The sequence below is a fragment of the Apium graveolens genome, chromosome 9, assembly GCF_009905375.1.
Source record: "Apium graveolens cultivar Ventura chromosome 9, ASM990537v1, whole genome shotgun sequence".
Lineage (NCBI taxonomy): Eukaryota > Viridiplantae > Streptophyta > Magnoliopsida > Apiales > Apiaceae > Apium > Apium graveolens.
In genome coordinates, this window is record NC_133655.1 from 24,848,571 (window position 1) to 24,866,307 (window position 17,737).

Consider the following 17,737-nt stretch of genomic DNA (forward strand, 5'->3'; position numbering starts at 1 on the left):
GGAATTGAGAATGAATACTTCAAGATGTCCTTAGCCAAGCGTGCCCCTGAAAATATGCTACAGCTCCAGGAGATGGCCATAAAGTAAATCAAGGTCGAGGAAAGCATGAAGAAGATTCAAAGCAATGAGGCCACGAGAAATAAGAAGCGAAAGACGGAGAAAGAGTATGATGTCAAGGTCAAATATCCTCAACTGGCAAGAACTTTGATTCCATTTCCAAGAAGAATCAAGAACCGAGATTCACCGAGTATGCAAGGTTGAACGCTTCAAGGAGTTAAATCTTGTTAGAGATCGAGAATGATAAGGATGTTGGTTCCACAAGGATATTTTTCATGATACCGATAACTGCGGAAATCGAGTTTTAATAGCATGTAAAGTAATAAATTCATTTGAAATTTAAGACGAGTTAAGAAGAATTTATAAAAATATATACCATTCAACAATTAATGTATGTATTGGAAATACAAATGGTAGATTTTAAATAAGTACGAAAAATATACGCAAATTCAATATATTAAATGTAGATTTTACATCGAAAATCCACAAGTTCAAAGTATATATTGTACATTTTCTCTTATTGATGATAAAAATCTTATCTCTTCGAACGTTTTAATATCGATTATCTATAAAATATTCAAGATTACATTTTTTTAACTAAAGTACATTAAAATTTGTATATAATTTATTAGTCTCCCCATTTATCTCATGAATTCAAATAATAATAAAAATATCTAAAGATTGTTTTAGTATTCGTCTTTCTAAATAATAATAATAAAAAATTATAATTTCCAATTTATGAAAATTATTTCATTTAAGAAAATTAAAAAGACCATTTTTAAAAGTGAACTCCCCCAATTCGAATTAAATAGTTGATAGAAATTAAATTTAGAAGAAAAAGGTACTGTAAAGCATCAAAAGAATGAAAAATAAATTCCAAGTACATATTTATTATTCAAATATTTCAAAATAATTTATTATTAAAAAGTTTGAATTTAAAAGAATTGAAAGTATCTAAATAATATCCAAAATGAATATTAGCTGTAATCAACTTACCATCAAATTACTTACAGGATGATTCCTATATAAGTAGACGGTGGGTCGTCTTGACACACACATTACAATAAAATATTTACATATACATATGGTGGTGGTGGCAGTGTGATCGAATGTTAAGGATTTCATGTCTATTATATCTATATATAAACCTTCTATTAGTATAATCAAATATTTATATACACTTATAATTGTGTGATTTAACAATAAAAATATTTTCCCGCTGTTATACATCATTACATATATTTAAATAATTTAAATTTTTCCTTTATTTATTCCAAGATGATGTCCAGTAATGAAAATGGATCATTGTCTAAAAAGGACGACAAGAAATCTCTCAAACGTCAGAAGGTTCTTTTATTGAATTATTTTAAATTTGTTATTATGTACGTGTTTATAGTATTGTATTATTGTTTTCTAAAATTTTCCTTTAATTTTGTTAGTTGGAAAATCGTACGTCAATTACGGGCGAAACTAAAGGCAAGTTATATATGAATGGATGTGTAAACGTATATAGACCATGAAGTATGCACGTTAGATTTCATATTTATGTGTAAATATTAAATTTTAAATTTGTGTTCTCTATTTCTTTCTCAATTTTAAAGGAACTTCAAGTAAAAAAGGAAAGGATGCGAATAATTGTGTCACCGCCATAACCCCCATTCAAAATTTTACGTGGAATGCTCCTTGGTGCAGGCTTCTTCCGGAGAGTGGAATGGTAAAATATATAAATCGTGATTTTAATATATTTATGTGCATATAATATTTTTTTGGTTCTGGTTTTATTATATTAACTTATAAGTTTGGTATATATATATATATATATATATATAGTTATTCGACTAAAAATATCCTTATGATGAAAACTAGAAATTAAATTAAAAAAAATTCTAAATCACGTCAAATATGACACATATAGTATGCAAATCGATCGTTGGGAAGTGTAGAAAAATACAGTGAAATCGGATTTTAAAAAAAACTTACTATTTGACGGGAAAAATCAAATTAAGAACGGAGGGGAAAAATTGAGATTCTATGTGGAGGGTGTATTTTAATTCTGTGTACTGCCGGGCCATTAGATTAGATTGATATAAGAATATAGATTAGTTTCTAATTTTCATTTTAAGCTTTATTTTCATTTGAAGAAATATATATATATATATATATATATATATATATATATATATTGGAATGATCAAATACAAACTAAAATTAAAATAAAAATTATGAACTAATCCAAGCCATTAGATCTATCTAATCTAATGGTCCCCCTTAAATCACCCCACCCAACTGCACCCTCCCACACCCAATTTCAGTTTTTCCCCTCCGTTTTTAATTTGATTTTTCCCGTCAAATCGTAAGTTTTTTTTAAAATCCGATTTTATTGTATTTTTCTACATCTCTCAACCATTGATTTGCATACCATATGTGTTATATTTTGAATTAATTTTTTTTAAAAATTATATGGTTTCCAATTTCTATTCCAAATTGGTTTATATTGGAGTACCCCTATATATATATTAATACAATTTTGATCTTTCATTAAAAAATACCAAATTAATTCGACTTATGTATTCATAACTAATAATTTCAAAACATAAAATATGCAATATTTAAGAATTCGATAATATATCTTCAATGTATCGGAGATCATATTCGATTTAATTTCGATCCATGTATGACATTTGAATGCGTACTTGAACCAATTTGATTTGTTAAAAAAAATTAATAAAAAATTTTGGATGAAAAAGAAAAACATTACTCGTAAATGAGAAATTTACGCTTAGATGAGTCACTCAAATATAAAATGCGGTTATGTATTTATTTTTTGATCCGATTTGATTATTTATTTTAAAATAAATTTAATTAAATATCGTCTAATCAATTGAGGAGTTTTATTATTTTCTCCTCGGTTAATTCAATTTATCAACTTCTTTCACAAGCACACATTATTACTTTAACTATTATAAATAAACTTTTTGTCTATATTTATTAGTTTTTATACTAAATCAACTAATTCTAAATATTTTTTGTGCATCTTATAAATTTAGTTTTTATACTAGATTAACTAATTCAAATGATTAGGTGAATATAATTTTCATATATTTGTCTTTTTTCGATGAGTTCACAATGTATTTATTAATAATATAATCAAATTCGATTCTTGATTGGTCAATTCGCTTACTTACAATTATATTTCTATAGGTAAATTTTAATATTCGATCCTTTTGATATATGTAGCGTTTTTTTGCCTGATAAATTATCATTAATTTCTAATTTACATTCTTCAAATCGTTTCATTACAATGATATTAATATTAAGGTTCCTTTTATATTGACAAGATTATGTATATTACATCAACTAAAGTTTTAATTTGTCATGAATTGTTTTGTCGCAGTTACCAACTGTTAATATATGCAAAAACAACTTTGTGGTTGGGGGAACAGGGAATGCTGATCTTCTCCTTCAATCCTTCACCGGTGATCTATGCGCAATCCAGTTAAGACAGGTACTTTCTATAAATAGCATGCAAACACGTCAGCTTCACATATAGGGTTTGAGTAATGCTATGTACCAAAATAATTACAAACTGACATGACAAGTGTCAAAATATAATTTATTACTAGTAAAGTTATCATTCATAAAGTATTTGGGGAAAAAATTTGTAACAATTTTTGGGGCTATAGCATTTTTCTTTGAGTTTTACTTTGGCATTAGTTAGAAACTTGCTTATTATGATTTAAGAGAAACTGTATTTATAAAACCAATAAGTTCCTCATTTTTTTGTTGAATGATCAGCAAGGAAGCAAGGTTGGTGCTTCTGTTGTCCACATGGATTGCACTGGAGTTTTGATGCTCAGTGGGAGGATCATTAAAAGAAACAGTTATTGTTTTTTATATTCCGGGCATGAGTTGGTTTTTCCCGATGGTTCTGCTTATGTATCCTTCACCTTGTTTGGTTGTGTTGCCGTTGGAGTTGTTTAAAACTTTTCTTTCGTGTTCCTTGGTATATTTAATTGGTTGTTATTTGAAATTTCCTTAGCTGGTCACTTTATAGATTTTCCAGCAGTTGGTGCACGACCTAAGCTCTTCAACGGTCAACACCGAAAGGCAAGTGGAAGACCTTTCGGATGCAGTTTGTAAAGAGTACATTCACAAGGAATTGCTTGACGGGCGTGATGTTGAGGTGTCGTTTAATGATTTTCCTTATTATTTAAGGTACGAATTCTCTTTATATCAGTGAGATTAATTGGTTTCTAGGTGTTACCACAGACTGTCTACTAAACAAGAATTTCTGAACATAATTGTTATCTCTATTCCTTGGCAGCGAACAAACAAAGAAACTGCTTACAGCAGCTTCTTATATACACCTGAAGCACAGAGAACAGCCCAGATGTATCTCTGTCGATGCTAGAATGAACCCAAGAATTCTGCTTTCTGGGCCTGCAGGCATGTCATACCTGGCTCATACTTTTGCTGAAATTACACTGAACTAATTATATGTTTATTTAGTAGCATTACACTGTTTGCTCTATGTCTAGGATCTGAGATATACCAGGAAACGCTGGCAAAGGCGCTTGCTAATTTTTATGGTGCCAAACTGCTTACATTTGATAGGCACTCCATCATGGCTGTAAGTTTTGAATTTTATTCTGAAAGTGTCGCCGCGAAGTTACAGGATTATTCTGCTCTAGTTACTTTTTGGTTACTTTTATTATGGTTCCAAATTGCTTACATTTGATAGGCACTCTATCATTGCTGTAAGATTTCAATTCTAATCTGACAGTGTCGTGAATTTCAGGTTTTATCTGAAACACAGAAACAAGTAAACAGTGCTGAGAAAGCAATCTCTCTCCATGAAACATCGGAGAACAGACTGTTTAAATTAGGTATCCACTTAATGTTGAGAAATTGGAGGAGTTCATGCATATTCAAGGAAGTGTTTTCGTTTTATTTTTTTTATTATCTTGTATAATGGAATTGTGTTGATCAGGTGACAGAGTTAGATTTATAGGTTCTTCTGTCAGCAACTTACCTTCAACATCATTTTCTTCAAGGTACAGTTTGTGATCTACTTTAAAAATGTTTCTGCAACCATTTTGTTGGTTCTTGTTTCTTCTTCCTACTATATTAATGGTCTTAGGGGTTGAGATAATATGATTATGACATGATGCTTTTTAGTGTGGACTTTGTGTTACAGGTCTGTGAAATAAAGTATTCAACTAAAAACCAAGTTCCAACTTATTAAGAGTTCTTGGAATTTAATATTTAATTTTATCCCCCCTTTCTTGCTTTTTACTAGTACTATTTTTATTTTTATTTTTTGCCTTAACATTTGCTCTGTTTAATATTTCTGCAACATGATTTATTGTGCAATACTATGTCAAACCTTTTGTCAAACATCTGGAATCAGGGGCCCTGCAACTGGATGGAGAGGCACCGTTCTCTTAACCTTTAAAGACACTCTTTCACCAAAAATTGGTGTGAGATTTGATGCACCGGTCCCTGATGGTGTAGATTTTGCGGGTCTGTGTGACCGCGGTCATGGGTATTTCTGCCATGGTAAATTTGTGATCTCATTGATTTCATATCGTTTCACTTGTATAGTATATAATTTACTTTGTTTTTTTTATTTTTGTTAATAATTGTACTTTGTTTCTGTAGCCAAGGAGCTTTGCCAGGAAAGGATGTGCGAGGAAGATATGTATAATGTACTCATCCCCAAACTGTTCAAGGTGTGCTTACATATCTGTTCAACTTCTTGATTTTTCATATTTTCTCTAATAATATTACTACTGACAAGTTACAATTGCTACTTTGCTACATTAGGCTGGATTTGGTGAGAGCAGAAGTTCTCCTTTAATTTTTTTCATAAAAGAAACAATGAAGTCTGTAGCAGCAAATGCGGAATTATATGCAATTTATAAGAGCAGTCTAGAAAAGCTACCCAGTAATGTTGTCGTAATTGCTTCAGAAATTCATACCGACAATCACATGGAAAAGGTAATTTCAGTATAATACTGCATGTCAGTATTAATGGACTATCACAGGTTTACAGTTTACATTAGTTGTTACTTGTTATTAATGGTTTTCAACAATCTCTGCGATGCTTTGTTGGCTGATGGCCTCCAAGACATGCCGAAGTCTTATACTTGTTCAAGAAATCCTTTCTATATCAATCACTTAACATGATATCTGATGAATTTGGCCCTGGTTATATAGCAGTGCCATCCTGGTGGGTTTCCCTTGACTCAATTTGGCAGCAACCAAGCCGCTAATCCTCAATTGGTTGCCCAGGTAATAAATACACCTCTATCGTATAAGCTTTCAACTTACCCAATTATAACAACATCAGGTTGCCTGTTGCCCTGTTATATTTCTGTCAATTAAGCATGCGTCATTAGCTTTAGAATATGGATACTGTTAATTGGTCCATTATTGGTTTCAAGATTCCATTAAATGCCATTTCCATTTCATATGGAAATAATTGTATCAATTCTCTCGGGTTTATTGACCACTTATAGCAATGTGGTTGCGTATCATTCTTGCACAATGCCCCTAAACTAGCTGTGTTTTGAAATTCAACAATGTCGGTTGTTTCAAGAGCTTTCTGCTGAATATTAAAGTCATGACATTCATTAAAAAACTACCAGGTAGTCGCCGGCTCACCTCAGTAGGCTTGCACCTATCCTAAAATTTAAAAATTAAGATGTAGGCATTTAGCTCACTGAGTTTAAAATACAAAAATAACTTTTTGTCTGGATATTTTCTGGTATGAATTAGGATTAGGAAGGTGTTTCATCTATTGTCTCTTATCGATGTAGCTGTATATGGCATACTTTGCAAATATATGAACTCTGTATGTTTAAGGTATTTTCTGGTCTCTAATCGATGTAACTTTATATGGAATAATATTTTTTTATTATTATACACAGGAGAGTTTTGGACGGATACATTATACAGGGAAGGAGATTGCATTGGCAACTAAGATTCTTCCAGAACTCTTCCCCAATAAAGTGACTATTTACGCGCCTCAGGTTTGTGCTGTGATTGTCTTGTCTTACGTTGCTCGTCTTCTGTCAGCATCTGATGGCAATAACATACATTCCAGGATAAATCTCTCCTTGTACAATGGAAACAACAGTTATACCGGGACTCGCTAACTATCAAAATGAAAGAAAATCAGAATTGTCTACTAGCTGTAAGTATCAAATACTAAGTCATGTAACGTCGCCTACTTTAGATTGTAAAATGCACAATGTGTCTCACATTTTGATCCCAAGGGATGATCCAACTACATAGTTAATCACAATACAACCTTTTGTGTCCTTGCAAGAGTATGATTTCCAACTATACAGACGTTAATCGCACTACACCCTTGCATACCTTATCTGTTTAGAGAAATGCAAAGCTAATCCTGAATCAGATTGAGTCGCACATATACAAGAAGCACACTGTTGTTTGGACTTTTTGCACATATGTCAAGAAATAAATTATATAATTTTCCTCATCTCTCTGTCGATATTGCATGCTCTGCAACTCTTTAAATGCCATTGCTTTCAAAACTATTTGAAAGTGATAAAATGTGTTCATTTGTAGGTGCTTTTGCGTCGTGGGTGGGAATGTGATGTGCTTGAAACATTATGCATCAAGGAACAATCACTTACAAATGAGAGTAAGTTTCTAGATTTGGTAAAATTAGCTAACTCAGTTTACAAAAATATTGTGTCTGCTTGTCCACTCATTGTTATTTTTAAGTCAGTTACTTTATGTTAATACTTTGTTGATATGTAAAAGGCGCTGGGGAAGTCGTAGCATTGGCTTCGATTCATCACTTAATGCAGAACCCTGGAGCGAACCTTAATGCAAAGATCATGTTGTCGGGTGAAAGGTAATAAAATATAAACCTTACTATAATCTGTAAATATATAGTTAGAGTAATCTATGATACATGTGTTATATTAACACCATAAACATTATGTCGCATATATCAGCATGCAGTATGGAATAGGAATGTTACCGCTAAACAAGAATGAATCCAACAGCATGAAGTTGCTAAAGGTTACTACTTGCTTTATAGAACTTTTAAAGTTTCTTTGTTTATTCCCTATGGAGTGTGACGAGTGATTAATCTTTAAGTTTCTTGACATTATTAGGAGGTTGTAACCGAGAATGAGTTTGAGAAGCTACTTCTTGACGAAGTAATCTGGCCCAAGGATATTGGAGTGACATTTGACGATATCGGGGGCCTGGATAATATGAAAGAGATGCTGAAGAAGCTGGTGGTACTCCCCATACAGCGGCCTAATCTTTACGGCAAGGGTCACTTAATCCAGGTTACTTGCATCATCTATCCTATTACATGTAGTATACTGAACTATCGAGCTTTTAAAGTGAAGAATATACTCTACGAATAAAACTAAAATCTCACTCTTTTTGCAATACCATCAGCCTTGCAAAGGTATACTTCTATTTGGGCCTCCTGGAACAGGAAAGACCATGCTAGCAAAGGCTGTGGCTAGTGAAGCTGGTGCAAACCTTATCAACATATCTATGTCAAGCATCATGTCCAAGGTCTCATTCAGTGATGAACTCCAAATCTTTTTATAATAATGTTCTTCATCTACCACACTGTAATCCAACTTAGTGGTTTCCTATGCAGTGGTTTGGTGAGGGTGAGAAGTATGTGAAGAATTACGTGAAAGCCGTGTTTACTCTGGCCAGTAAAATTACCCCCAGTGTTATATTTATAGATGAAGTATGCTTCTAAATTTTATCAGCATTGTAAAATTAACTGTTACAACTCACTAATGTATTTGCTTTTTTGCTAAAGTCGGACAGCATTTTAGGTCAAAGGGAAAATCAATTGGAACATGAGACTCTACGTAAAGTGAAGAATGAGTTAATGGTAAGTTGGGACGGGCTACTTAAAGAAGATAGAGAGGGAGTTCTGGTGCTAGCCGTTACAAATAGGCCTTATGATCTTGACGAGGCTGTTATAAGAAGGCTTCCTCGTAGGTAAAATTCTGTTCCATATTCTCCTCATACTAGATTTGCTCACATATAAGGTGATTTTTATCAGTATTACTTCAATAACATATTATGTTTTTCAGGTTACTGGTTGATATACCAGATGCTACCAACAGAACCAAAATTTTAAAATTGATACTGGAAGAAGAGGACACGTCTTCAGATTTGGATCTGGATTCAGTAGCAAACATGACAACCGGATATTCTGGAAGTGACCTGAAGGTTGCATATTGCATCTTATATATTTCATAATTGGGCTTGTATAAATGGAACAATGTTAATTTTTTTTTGAATAATTTATGCTGCAGAATTTGTGTGCGACTGCTCTACCTTACCCGATAGAAGAGTTTCTGGAAAAGGAGAAAACGGTATGTTCTGTTATCAAATAGATATTGATTGATGAAAACAGTTTATGAATATTATTATCATATTCAAATGATTACAGGAGCATGCTTCAGCTCAAGCAGAAGGTAAAGCCACCCCAGCTCTAAGCAGTAGTCCAGATATCCGTCCTTTAAACACGGATGACTTAAAGAAAGCTCATAAACAGGTAAGATTGTAACATATGATTTAAAAATACTTGTTTGAACCGGCGTGTTAGAACTAAATCTTTTCTTTTGATCATCACAGGTTTCTGCAAGTGTTGAATTGGAGTCTCAAAACATGATAAAGATTCGACGGTGGAATGAACAGTTTGGTGAAGGGGGTTCTAGAAAGAAAAAATATCACAGTTACTTCGCGTAGTGGCTAATATTTATCTGCACCAACTGTTGCCTTGCCTGTTGTGGTACTCCCATTCTAATATACGAAGGCGAAATGTGGCCTTTCCGGGAATAACGTGTAGCAATCTGTTACAGCTGAGTACTTCTTTGTAATCTATATAGTTTGTAAGTTGTGCAAGTGAAGCTGAGATAGTTGGTGGAAAGATAGAAGGTAGCCATCTTCCAGTGTTTGGAGCATAGCCATTCCTGCTTAGTTTTGTTTCCCCAATTCTAGTTGTCAATGTGATGATTATTGCAATGAAATCATAAGAAACTATTGTGTTTAGTCAATTTTCTATATATTTCTCTAATGATTTTGTTTAATAGTATTATGCTTATTGTCATTAGTTAATGTGTCATTTGTGCCTTATCAATATGCATTTATCTACTCCCTTGGTCCCGAATCTTTTGTCTTGTTCCACTTATTATAGTCAAATTTGACTAACATTAACATATAAATGGGTTTTAAAAACTTCTAAAGGTGATTTTCAATATGCATACGCCTTGAAACTTGGCTCAAGGAGAGTTTTGTTAAAACTTTATATGGGTAAAAATACAAGAATTCGAACATTGATTTTAAATGCCATTTGAGAGGCATATTTTTGACATATAAAAAAAAGGGCTAGAATTAGGAGGGAAATGGGGTACATTCTTCCCTTTCCTTGGGCTGTCATGTTTATTATACCTGAGTTTTCCCAGTACCATATTTACATCAGCAAGGGAGCCCATATAATTTTCTACTGAACAAGCAACATAAATGAGCTATTCATTTGAGTATGAATCTATGTCGCGTTTCCAGAAAACCACGGTGGCCCTGTTTGGAGGCATTGGTTTGTATTTGGAATATGAACAATTGGACCCAAAAAAATACGCCACAGGTCAAGTAGTATTGTTACAAGCATTGCAGCACCTAAAGCATCAACACCTACTCTTGCCAAGTCCCATTTATCACCAGGTTTCTCGTCCATCCTGCAATGCGGAGCATAGTCATCAATTAAGTCAAAAAATCATCTAAATTCTACTAAAGACATTCTTTCTTAGATCGTCCTAACTTTGAACGGTGTTAGAGGAAAAACCCCGATAGGATCTTATATTATATACTAATACTCTCCCTCACTCGAAAACCCATTTTTGGGTCCAAGAGTGGATCACAGATGTCCATCTTTGGGGCATTAATTTGCCGTGAGAATGTTGGAGAGTGGCTGCGAGCCCGAGCTCTGATATTATGTTGATTAACCGGTCGCTCTAAAACCTCAAGATCATATATTATATTCTAACACATTCCATTGTGGATCATATACTCATAGTAAGTGACTCTATGTGTGGATACCTGATTAGGACATAATCTACTCTATGTGTGTCATACCTGATTAGGATATAATCATATTATTACCTTGAAAACATGGGGAAGCTTATGATAAAATTTATTGCATAAAATACGGAGCCAACTTTGTACATGGAAGCCCGATCCACGAATTCATAGTAAGGGAACTGCAGGTTTTACATTAAAAAAAAACCAGTTACGAGCAAAACACATGTAAATTGTACATTGCGCCATATTCAAATCATTGAAGAATTAGTGGGGACTAAATAAGAAGAAACGAAGTAGAAGATATAAATTTGGTATCAACAATAAGATTCTCAACTCATTGCTAACTTACATCTGAAATAGCTAAGGTCTCTAGGTATGCAATGAAATAAGAGAATGCCAAAATCCATGCAGCCTTGGCGACCCACTGCAGTTTTTCAGGTAAGCCAACAACAGCATGTTGTAGCCTACGCAGCGTGAAGTTCGACGCAACGTGGTAGAACAAGAAGCACACATGTGCTAGGAAGAAAGTTGCGTGAGGTACCTACAAGTGGTGATAATATACGATACTAAAACCAAGTAAAGATATGTAATAATCAGGACATCCAACTGAGATAGTATTTCTAAATTTATGCATCAAACTTACATTGTTCATCTTCCATGACGGGAAGGTATACGAAGCTCCCAACACTGTGAAAAAATAATGGGTCCAAAAATAGTTCCCAACATAGCTGAAGATAATTATCCAAACATTAGCCTGCAGAAAATGTAAACTTAATATTTAGGACTAAGAAGGCGGAATATTAACAGAGATCAAGAAGAAAAATGTGGATAAGATTATGAGTTCAGTGGAAGGCCACATGTACCATAAGTATGGGTCCATTACATTGGATTACACCGATAGGTTTATAATGTATTATGTAAGTTATAATATACTACTTCAAAGCTTAATACAGATTCAACTTCTATAGCTCTGGAACTCTGGCTCCATCTCAGTTGGAAAAAAACGTTTTAGCATGATGGAGACTAATACTTAAATAAGAGAAAGAGCAACTCGTTGATACTTTTCACCACCGCAAACTAAAGGTGGTAATTCATTAAAGAAAACTTACCTTGACCCAGTAACGATCCTTCAAACTAATACAGCTATCGGCCTGAAAAAATTGGAAAAATACGTGGAAGTATTTCAGTAGGATGAACAATGGATTACATTCAGGTTTTCTTTTAACATACTGATGACAAGAGTTCATCTAAATAACTTTTCTATGAAATATTCAAGCTGATACTTTGTTGCTTGCGAAGTTCAAATAAGAAACCAACACATGATAACGTGGAAATATCATTATGCAGAGCAAGAGAACAATAGAAGCAGTTATATCAGGCTTTATTAACACTTTTTTGTAAATGATTTATGGTAAGCTGTGGGAAAGATTGTAACTGTCTGTCTAAATATTATCCAAAACACTTGAAAAGAATGTAACACATGACACTGTCATGAGTTTGAATTCTCAGAAGGGGCAGGGCTCTATTTAACAACTCTGCTTGCCTTTGGAATAAAAATGTCAACCAACACATCCAGAAATTCACCTTTCCAACAACAAACAGTGGTAAGACAAAAGCAGGAACCACCGAAACTAATCCAACTATTAGGTACTCCAATTCCTTGAAATCCTGCCAATAACAATTGATAAACTTCAATACCAGCTGTTATGATCATTACTTTTATAAATTTGAGAGCTCTTCCAGTCAGATAAAAGGAACAAGTACAAGAGGTGTTACTACTTACTAGCATTCCAATATACATAAATCAAGTCATTTAGGCACAACTGTAGTTTCAGGTATATTGTATCTTCAGGATGTCCTGGTTGATTTTTGTAGCATAGTTGTATAAAGCATCCTTGTATTACAAATTACCGGGAGAAACATTGTTTATGCATCACTGGTGTGCCCATTCATTTCTCGTTTCTTTAGTTTTTTGTTAATATAATATTAGTTTTCAGTTGTAAATTTATACTCCACCACAACCAATAAAGCATGATACAATCAACGATCAGCGCAATAATTTTCCTCCATAGTCGATAATGTTGAATATCATAAGATGTTGTTGAGCCACACCTTAAGGTTTTAGAGCTTGCTACTTAACAGATATTTGATTGATATGTATTAATATAACTTGTGATTTGTATTTTTTTGACTAGTGATTTGTATATTGTGTGTTTAGACAGAGACATATCTTTGTGGAACTTGACACTTTGTCATATAAGTAGTATTAGTACCTCGTAGAGCTTGTAGGGAACAATAATACCAAGTATAAGAGTAAGCCAAATGGGAGAGTAGAGGAGGAAGAACATTTCGCCCCATCTCTTGCTTGGATTAGCAGCTAACCACAGACTGTTGGTGATAGAAACTGCTGCTGCTTTCTCACCTGCCAGCGTTATGCATGCGCTCATCAAATAATAACAGAAAATCGATACAAGGAAGATAATGATATACGTAAATTGCTAAATTAAAAGTGAGTCTAGTCACGAATAGAAGGCTTCTTGGTCTGATGGTATCACTCTTTAATCACATAACAGTGTGCTTAATTAACGAAGGAAAAAGTTTAATGTCATATAAACTATATGAAATTACCTCTCATTTTGCAATCTTTGATCTTGTGTTTGCGGTCCCTCTCTTCACTTTACTCCACTGGTGGTGTTAACATTGAACATGACTCTTATTTATACTACTACATTACTGCATTACTCCATTATTATCTCTCTGGTATACGATTGGTCTGTACGACCCTGATTTCTTTTATATTTGTTGATGATGAACTTGATTTTGCAAATATTAAAAAAAAAACTTAAAATCTACTCATCTGAATAAGACTTCATATTTTAATCATATCAGTAGTCCTACTGGGCCTATTTCTGGTTTGTTTGATACCGTTAATTTCTTACGTGCATTAGTCTATGAACTCAAGAGGACGGTGCATAATAAGCTTCACACTTGCGTGAGCTATAAGAAGAGCCAGAAGGGGTCCAACCGTACAAACCATGCTTTGTTAGCTTAGTTTTATTTCTGAAGTTGGAAAACTTGGTTTGGTCGACTTAGTATCATGTACCAATTGAGGTTAAATCTCTCTCTTTCTGCTTCTTACCAATTCAGGTTGCATCTCTGTCTATCTGCTTCTTCATCTCGGGGTATATCCCCGGATTTTGTACTTAATTTTTTTGTTGATATAAATTTTTATTTAGCCAAAAAGAAACTTATTAAATATTATATCTAATATTGAGTTTGTTGGAAAAATATTCAATACCGGCAACAATGTGCTATTATATTCAATACAAACCACAATTTAAGTCAAATAAACGAAACAAATCACGATAACCACAAAAGTAGCAAGAAAGAGGGAGATTAGCTATATTGTAGCTTTAAAAGAGGATACCAGCAAAGTCGCCAAGCCTATGAAATGTTGCAACTTAAATACAATTATTCTTATGGTCCCTCCCTTTCAAAATTTGCTTAACATCAAGTGAACCATTGGCCTAAATGTTACACTAATAAGAACCGATACTGTACTTAGATTTAAGCCATTGAGAAGGCTATAAACTAAATTCCAGGGGCAGCTTTATTTTAATCAGACGATTGCTGTCGAATAGATATTTATTGAACAACATTATTGAAGAACTTCGAAATGGATTTGGAGCCTCTACTGAGTTGCAAACTCCTAGTCCAAAGGAGAACTCAAAATGTCAATCGGATTCGTATGAGCATGCCATTAGTATAGCACATTAGCACTGCAATGACTGTGCAGTATGCACAGATAAGTTGACACCACAAACCACGACAGTATTTGACATGTCAGTATGTCACGATGATCGGAGTTGGATTAATTTGAAGTGGAACACAGTAGTTTAACTCTTTCTTGCTAAATAAAATAATTCAAGGCTGTTATACAACTTATAACATGACAGTCAATTTAATAAGGTGTTACATTATACTTTCTCATCAAACTAAAATTCAAGGCTGTAGGCTATACTTTCTCATGGAGAAATCTTACGAACTTTTAATAGCCCTCATTTGTATGAAGAACAAGTTATTGCTGATCACGAGTGCGCGCGCCTTCAACTGAAATTTAAATTATACTAAATATTCTTAAAAATAAGAGTTTAATCAAAATAATATCTCCCATTTTTTAATCTTGATATTGTGCTGTCTCTCTCCCTTCACTTTTCTCCGAATAATTAGATTTAATGATGATGATGAAGCTGATCTAATTTAATAAATTAAATTTTTAATCATCTGAATAAGACTTTTCATTTTTATCATTTAAATTTTTAGTCTTAACTTTTAATGGTCCTATGTTTTGTTTTGTTTCATAGTGATGATTTTTAATTTTTAAATTACTTTTCTAGTCTTGATGGTCCTATTTTTCATTTTGTTCTTAGTGTTGATTGCTAATTTGATGTTGAATTCGAACACTATTTAGTTTAAATAAATTTAAATTCAATTATATGGAAAAAGACTATTCCTCATCAATTTCGTTGGCTCCAGTCGTAAGATGGAAAAATATTTAAAAAATAATCATGTTTAGTAAGAATTAATAAAAATAACAATTTTTAAGAGAGATAATTTTAACGATTAGGATAACTCGTGGGTAAATGAATATTTTCTTTGTATAAAATATTATATATTCTCTCCGTCCCATTCATATTTTTACATATTTTTCCGTCATATTTGGAATTTATTTTAAGAAAATAAAATATAGTTATATAATTTATTTTTAAAATTTTCTTGTACAAAAAATCAAATATTATATTTTTATTTAAAAGAAAAAAAAATATTTAATTTTTTAAAAAAAATCATAACTTACAAGAGTTTTAAAATGCGTGTTGATCTCCGATTCCCCCATGTAAAGATTGTGGAGGGACGAAAGTAGTATCATATTGAATACACCATTCATTAATAAATATTTTAAAATAAAAATTTGGAATACCCGATTAACAAAATGTGTATGCGTATAAAATGGGATACCAATAGCATTCCTATCGAGTTAGGGACGAGTATTCGGTCGGTTCAGCCTGAAATCGGATCAAATCAAATAAATCGAAAATCTGAATTAATATTTTTTCTCAGACCGAACCAGACTAAAGTTATATTATGGACCATATTGAACCAAAATAATTCGATTTGGTTCAGTTTTGAACCGAACGAATAGATTTTTTTAAAAAAATAAATTTATTTTAAAAATTAAACCAAAATTATAAAATTTAAAATAAAATAAAACTAATGTGATATATAGAGTTTTAAAAGTGTATAAATACAATTAAAAAATAAAAATTATGATTATAATTTTTAGGATGTATGTAAAATGCATATAATTTAAAATTATTGTTAGGTCCCGAAGTATCGTAAAAGGGGGTTGAATACGATACTCACTAAATAAAATAATTCTTTCAAATTTTTTGCGGATATAAAATTTAGTGTGCAGTTAGTGATTTCGTGTTCTTGAGATGAATAGTGTTTGGAACAGTAAGACGAGGAACACAAGATATTCAGGGAAATATATATATTCATATATAAATCCGCGAGTGGTGTTGCTACATTCGGGTAAATAAATTAACCGATTACAATCTAAGAACAACAAAACTCCTAACTTCTACAAAGATCAACAAATTAAATCTTATACAATGATCTAGCTTTTGTTTGTATAAGGATTTAATTATCGGGTAACGTTTAATGCCCCTAAGAATATACAAGAGTTGAATCGGACATTATAACGTTACTCCGGTGAGAAGAATAACTGATATGGATTTGTGTGTATATCTCCTCTGTATCTCTTTGCTGCAAATCTTCAGCTCTTTGGGAGAGAAGATAAAAAGAACAATACAATTCAATTGTTGAATCCATCTGCTGCTGTAGTGTAGGCTTATATTCAATTAAAATGTGTGGATGAAATCGAACCACACAAATTTTTTGATTGTATCAATAAACTTGTGGCTGAAGGGCTTGGATTTGCTAACTTGCGACTAAGGAACTCAACCTGCGACCAAGAAACTCAACCTGCAACCAAGAAACTCAACCTGCGACCAAGAAACTCAACCTGCGACCAAGAAACTCAACCTGCGACCAAGTAACTCAACCTGCGACCAAGTAACTTGATTTTCTTTTTCTTTTAATTTGAGTTTGAATTGTAATTAAATCAATTTGTAAAATAAACTTAAATATAACTTATATAAATAAACTAATTTAGATTTATAAAATAAACTTGTTTAAAGTTTACAAAATAAATCATTTTAAGTTTATTAAATAAATTATATTAAACTTCATTAAATAAATTTATTTAATTTAACAATTAAACTTTGAGTTTGGCCAATCCCTCGAGCAGTTTAGCTGTATACCCCGCACACCTCTTCTCGTAATTTAACTGATAAACGTTCAATCCAAGTACGTTCCTCAACTTAACAATTCTTTTAAAAATAATACCCAGATTCCTTTCACGAGCTGTTGACGTCTAGTGCAACTGGTCTGCTTCACAGATTACTAACCTCGATTTAGGTCTTCGTATTATAGTCTTGATTACATTGTTAAGCTTGCA

General features: G+C 32.7%; 2 protein-coding genes across 2 annotated transcripts; one reads left to right on the forward strand and one right to left on the reverse strand.

The window, feature by feature from the left end:
- The first annotated feature begins 1,338 nt into the window (after nucleotides 1-1,338).
- Nucleotides 1,339-10,126, forward strand: LOC141685136 (uncharacterized). Its single transcript, XM_074490257.1, has 27 exons — nucleotides 1,339-1,404; nucleotides 1,497-1,533; nucleotides 1,659-1,771; nucleotides 3,452-3,562; nucleotides 3,853-3,993; nucleotides 4,112-4,272; nucleotides 4,382-4,503; nucleotides 4,596-4,687; nucleotides 4,856-4,943; nucleotides 5,048-5,111; nucleotides 5,468-5,616; nucleotides 5,719-5,789; nucleotides 5,884-6,057; nucleotides 6,277-6,351; nucleotides 6,990-7,091; nucleotides 7,166-7,255; nucleotides 7,654-7,729; nucleotides 7,852-7,945; nucleotides 8,049-8,115; nucleotides 8,211-8,390; nucleotides 8,506-8,628; nucleotides 8,717-8,812; nucleotides 8,888-9,072; nucleotides 9,168-9,306; nucleotides 9,393-9,452; nucleotides 9,530-9,634; nucleotides 9,715-10,126. Exons 1-27 carry the CDS (start codon nucleotides 1,339-1,341, stop codon nucleotides 9,826-9,828), a joined length of 2,895 nt encoding a protein of 964 aa, XP_074346358.1. The 3' UTR covers nucleotides 9,829-10,126.
- A 215-nt stretch (nucleotides 10,127-10,341) lies between these two features.
- Nucleotides 10,342-13,974, reverse strand: LOC141682925 (cycloeucalenol cycloisomerase-like). Its single transcript, XM_074487610.1, has 8 exons — nucleotides 13,786-13,974; nucleotides 13,431-13,579; nucleotides 12,742-12,825; nucleotides 12,267-12,308; nucleotides 11,801-11,911; nucleotides 11,507-11,698; nucleotides 11,239-11,336; nucleotides 10,342-10,814 (listed from the first exon to the last, which is right to left on the reverse strand). The coding sequence occupies exons 1-8, from the start codon at nucleotides 13,790-13,792 to the stop codon at nucleotides 10,628-10,630; spliced, it is 870 nt and encodes a 289-aa protein (XP_074343711.1). The 5' UTR covers nucleotides 13,793-13,974; the 3' UTR covers nucleotides 10,342-10,627.
- Between the last annotated feature and the right edge of the window lie 3,763 nt (nucleotides 13,975-17,737).

What these genes read in the sequence shown, in the direction of transcription:
- LOC141682925 (XM_074487610.1), bottom strand. An exon ending in CACTGTTTGTTGTTGGAAAG is followed by an intron (nt 12,309 to 12,741) that starts GTGAATTTCTGG and finishes CAATTTTTTCAG; the next exon opens with GCCGATAGCTGTATTAGTTT. An exon ending in AGGATCGTTACTGGGTCAAG is followed by an intron (nt 11,912 to 12,266) that starts GTAAGTTTTCTT and finishes CATTTTCTGCAG; the next exon opens with GCTAATGTTTGGATAATTAT.
- LOC141685136 (XM_074490257.1), top strand. Translation starts at nt 1,339, where the DNA reads ATGTCCAGTAATGAAAATGGATCATTGTCTAAAAAGGACGACAAGAAA. An exon ending in TTCTTCCGGAGAGTGGAATG is followed by an intron (nt 1,772 to 3,451) that starts GTAAAATATATA and finishes GTTTTGTCGCAG; the next exon opens with TTACCAACTGTTAATATATG. An exon ending in TCAACATCATTTTCTTCAAG is followed by an intron (nt 5,112 to 5,467) that starts GTACAGTTTGTG and finishes ATCTGGAATCAG; the next exon opens with GGGCCCTGCAACTGGATGGA.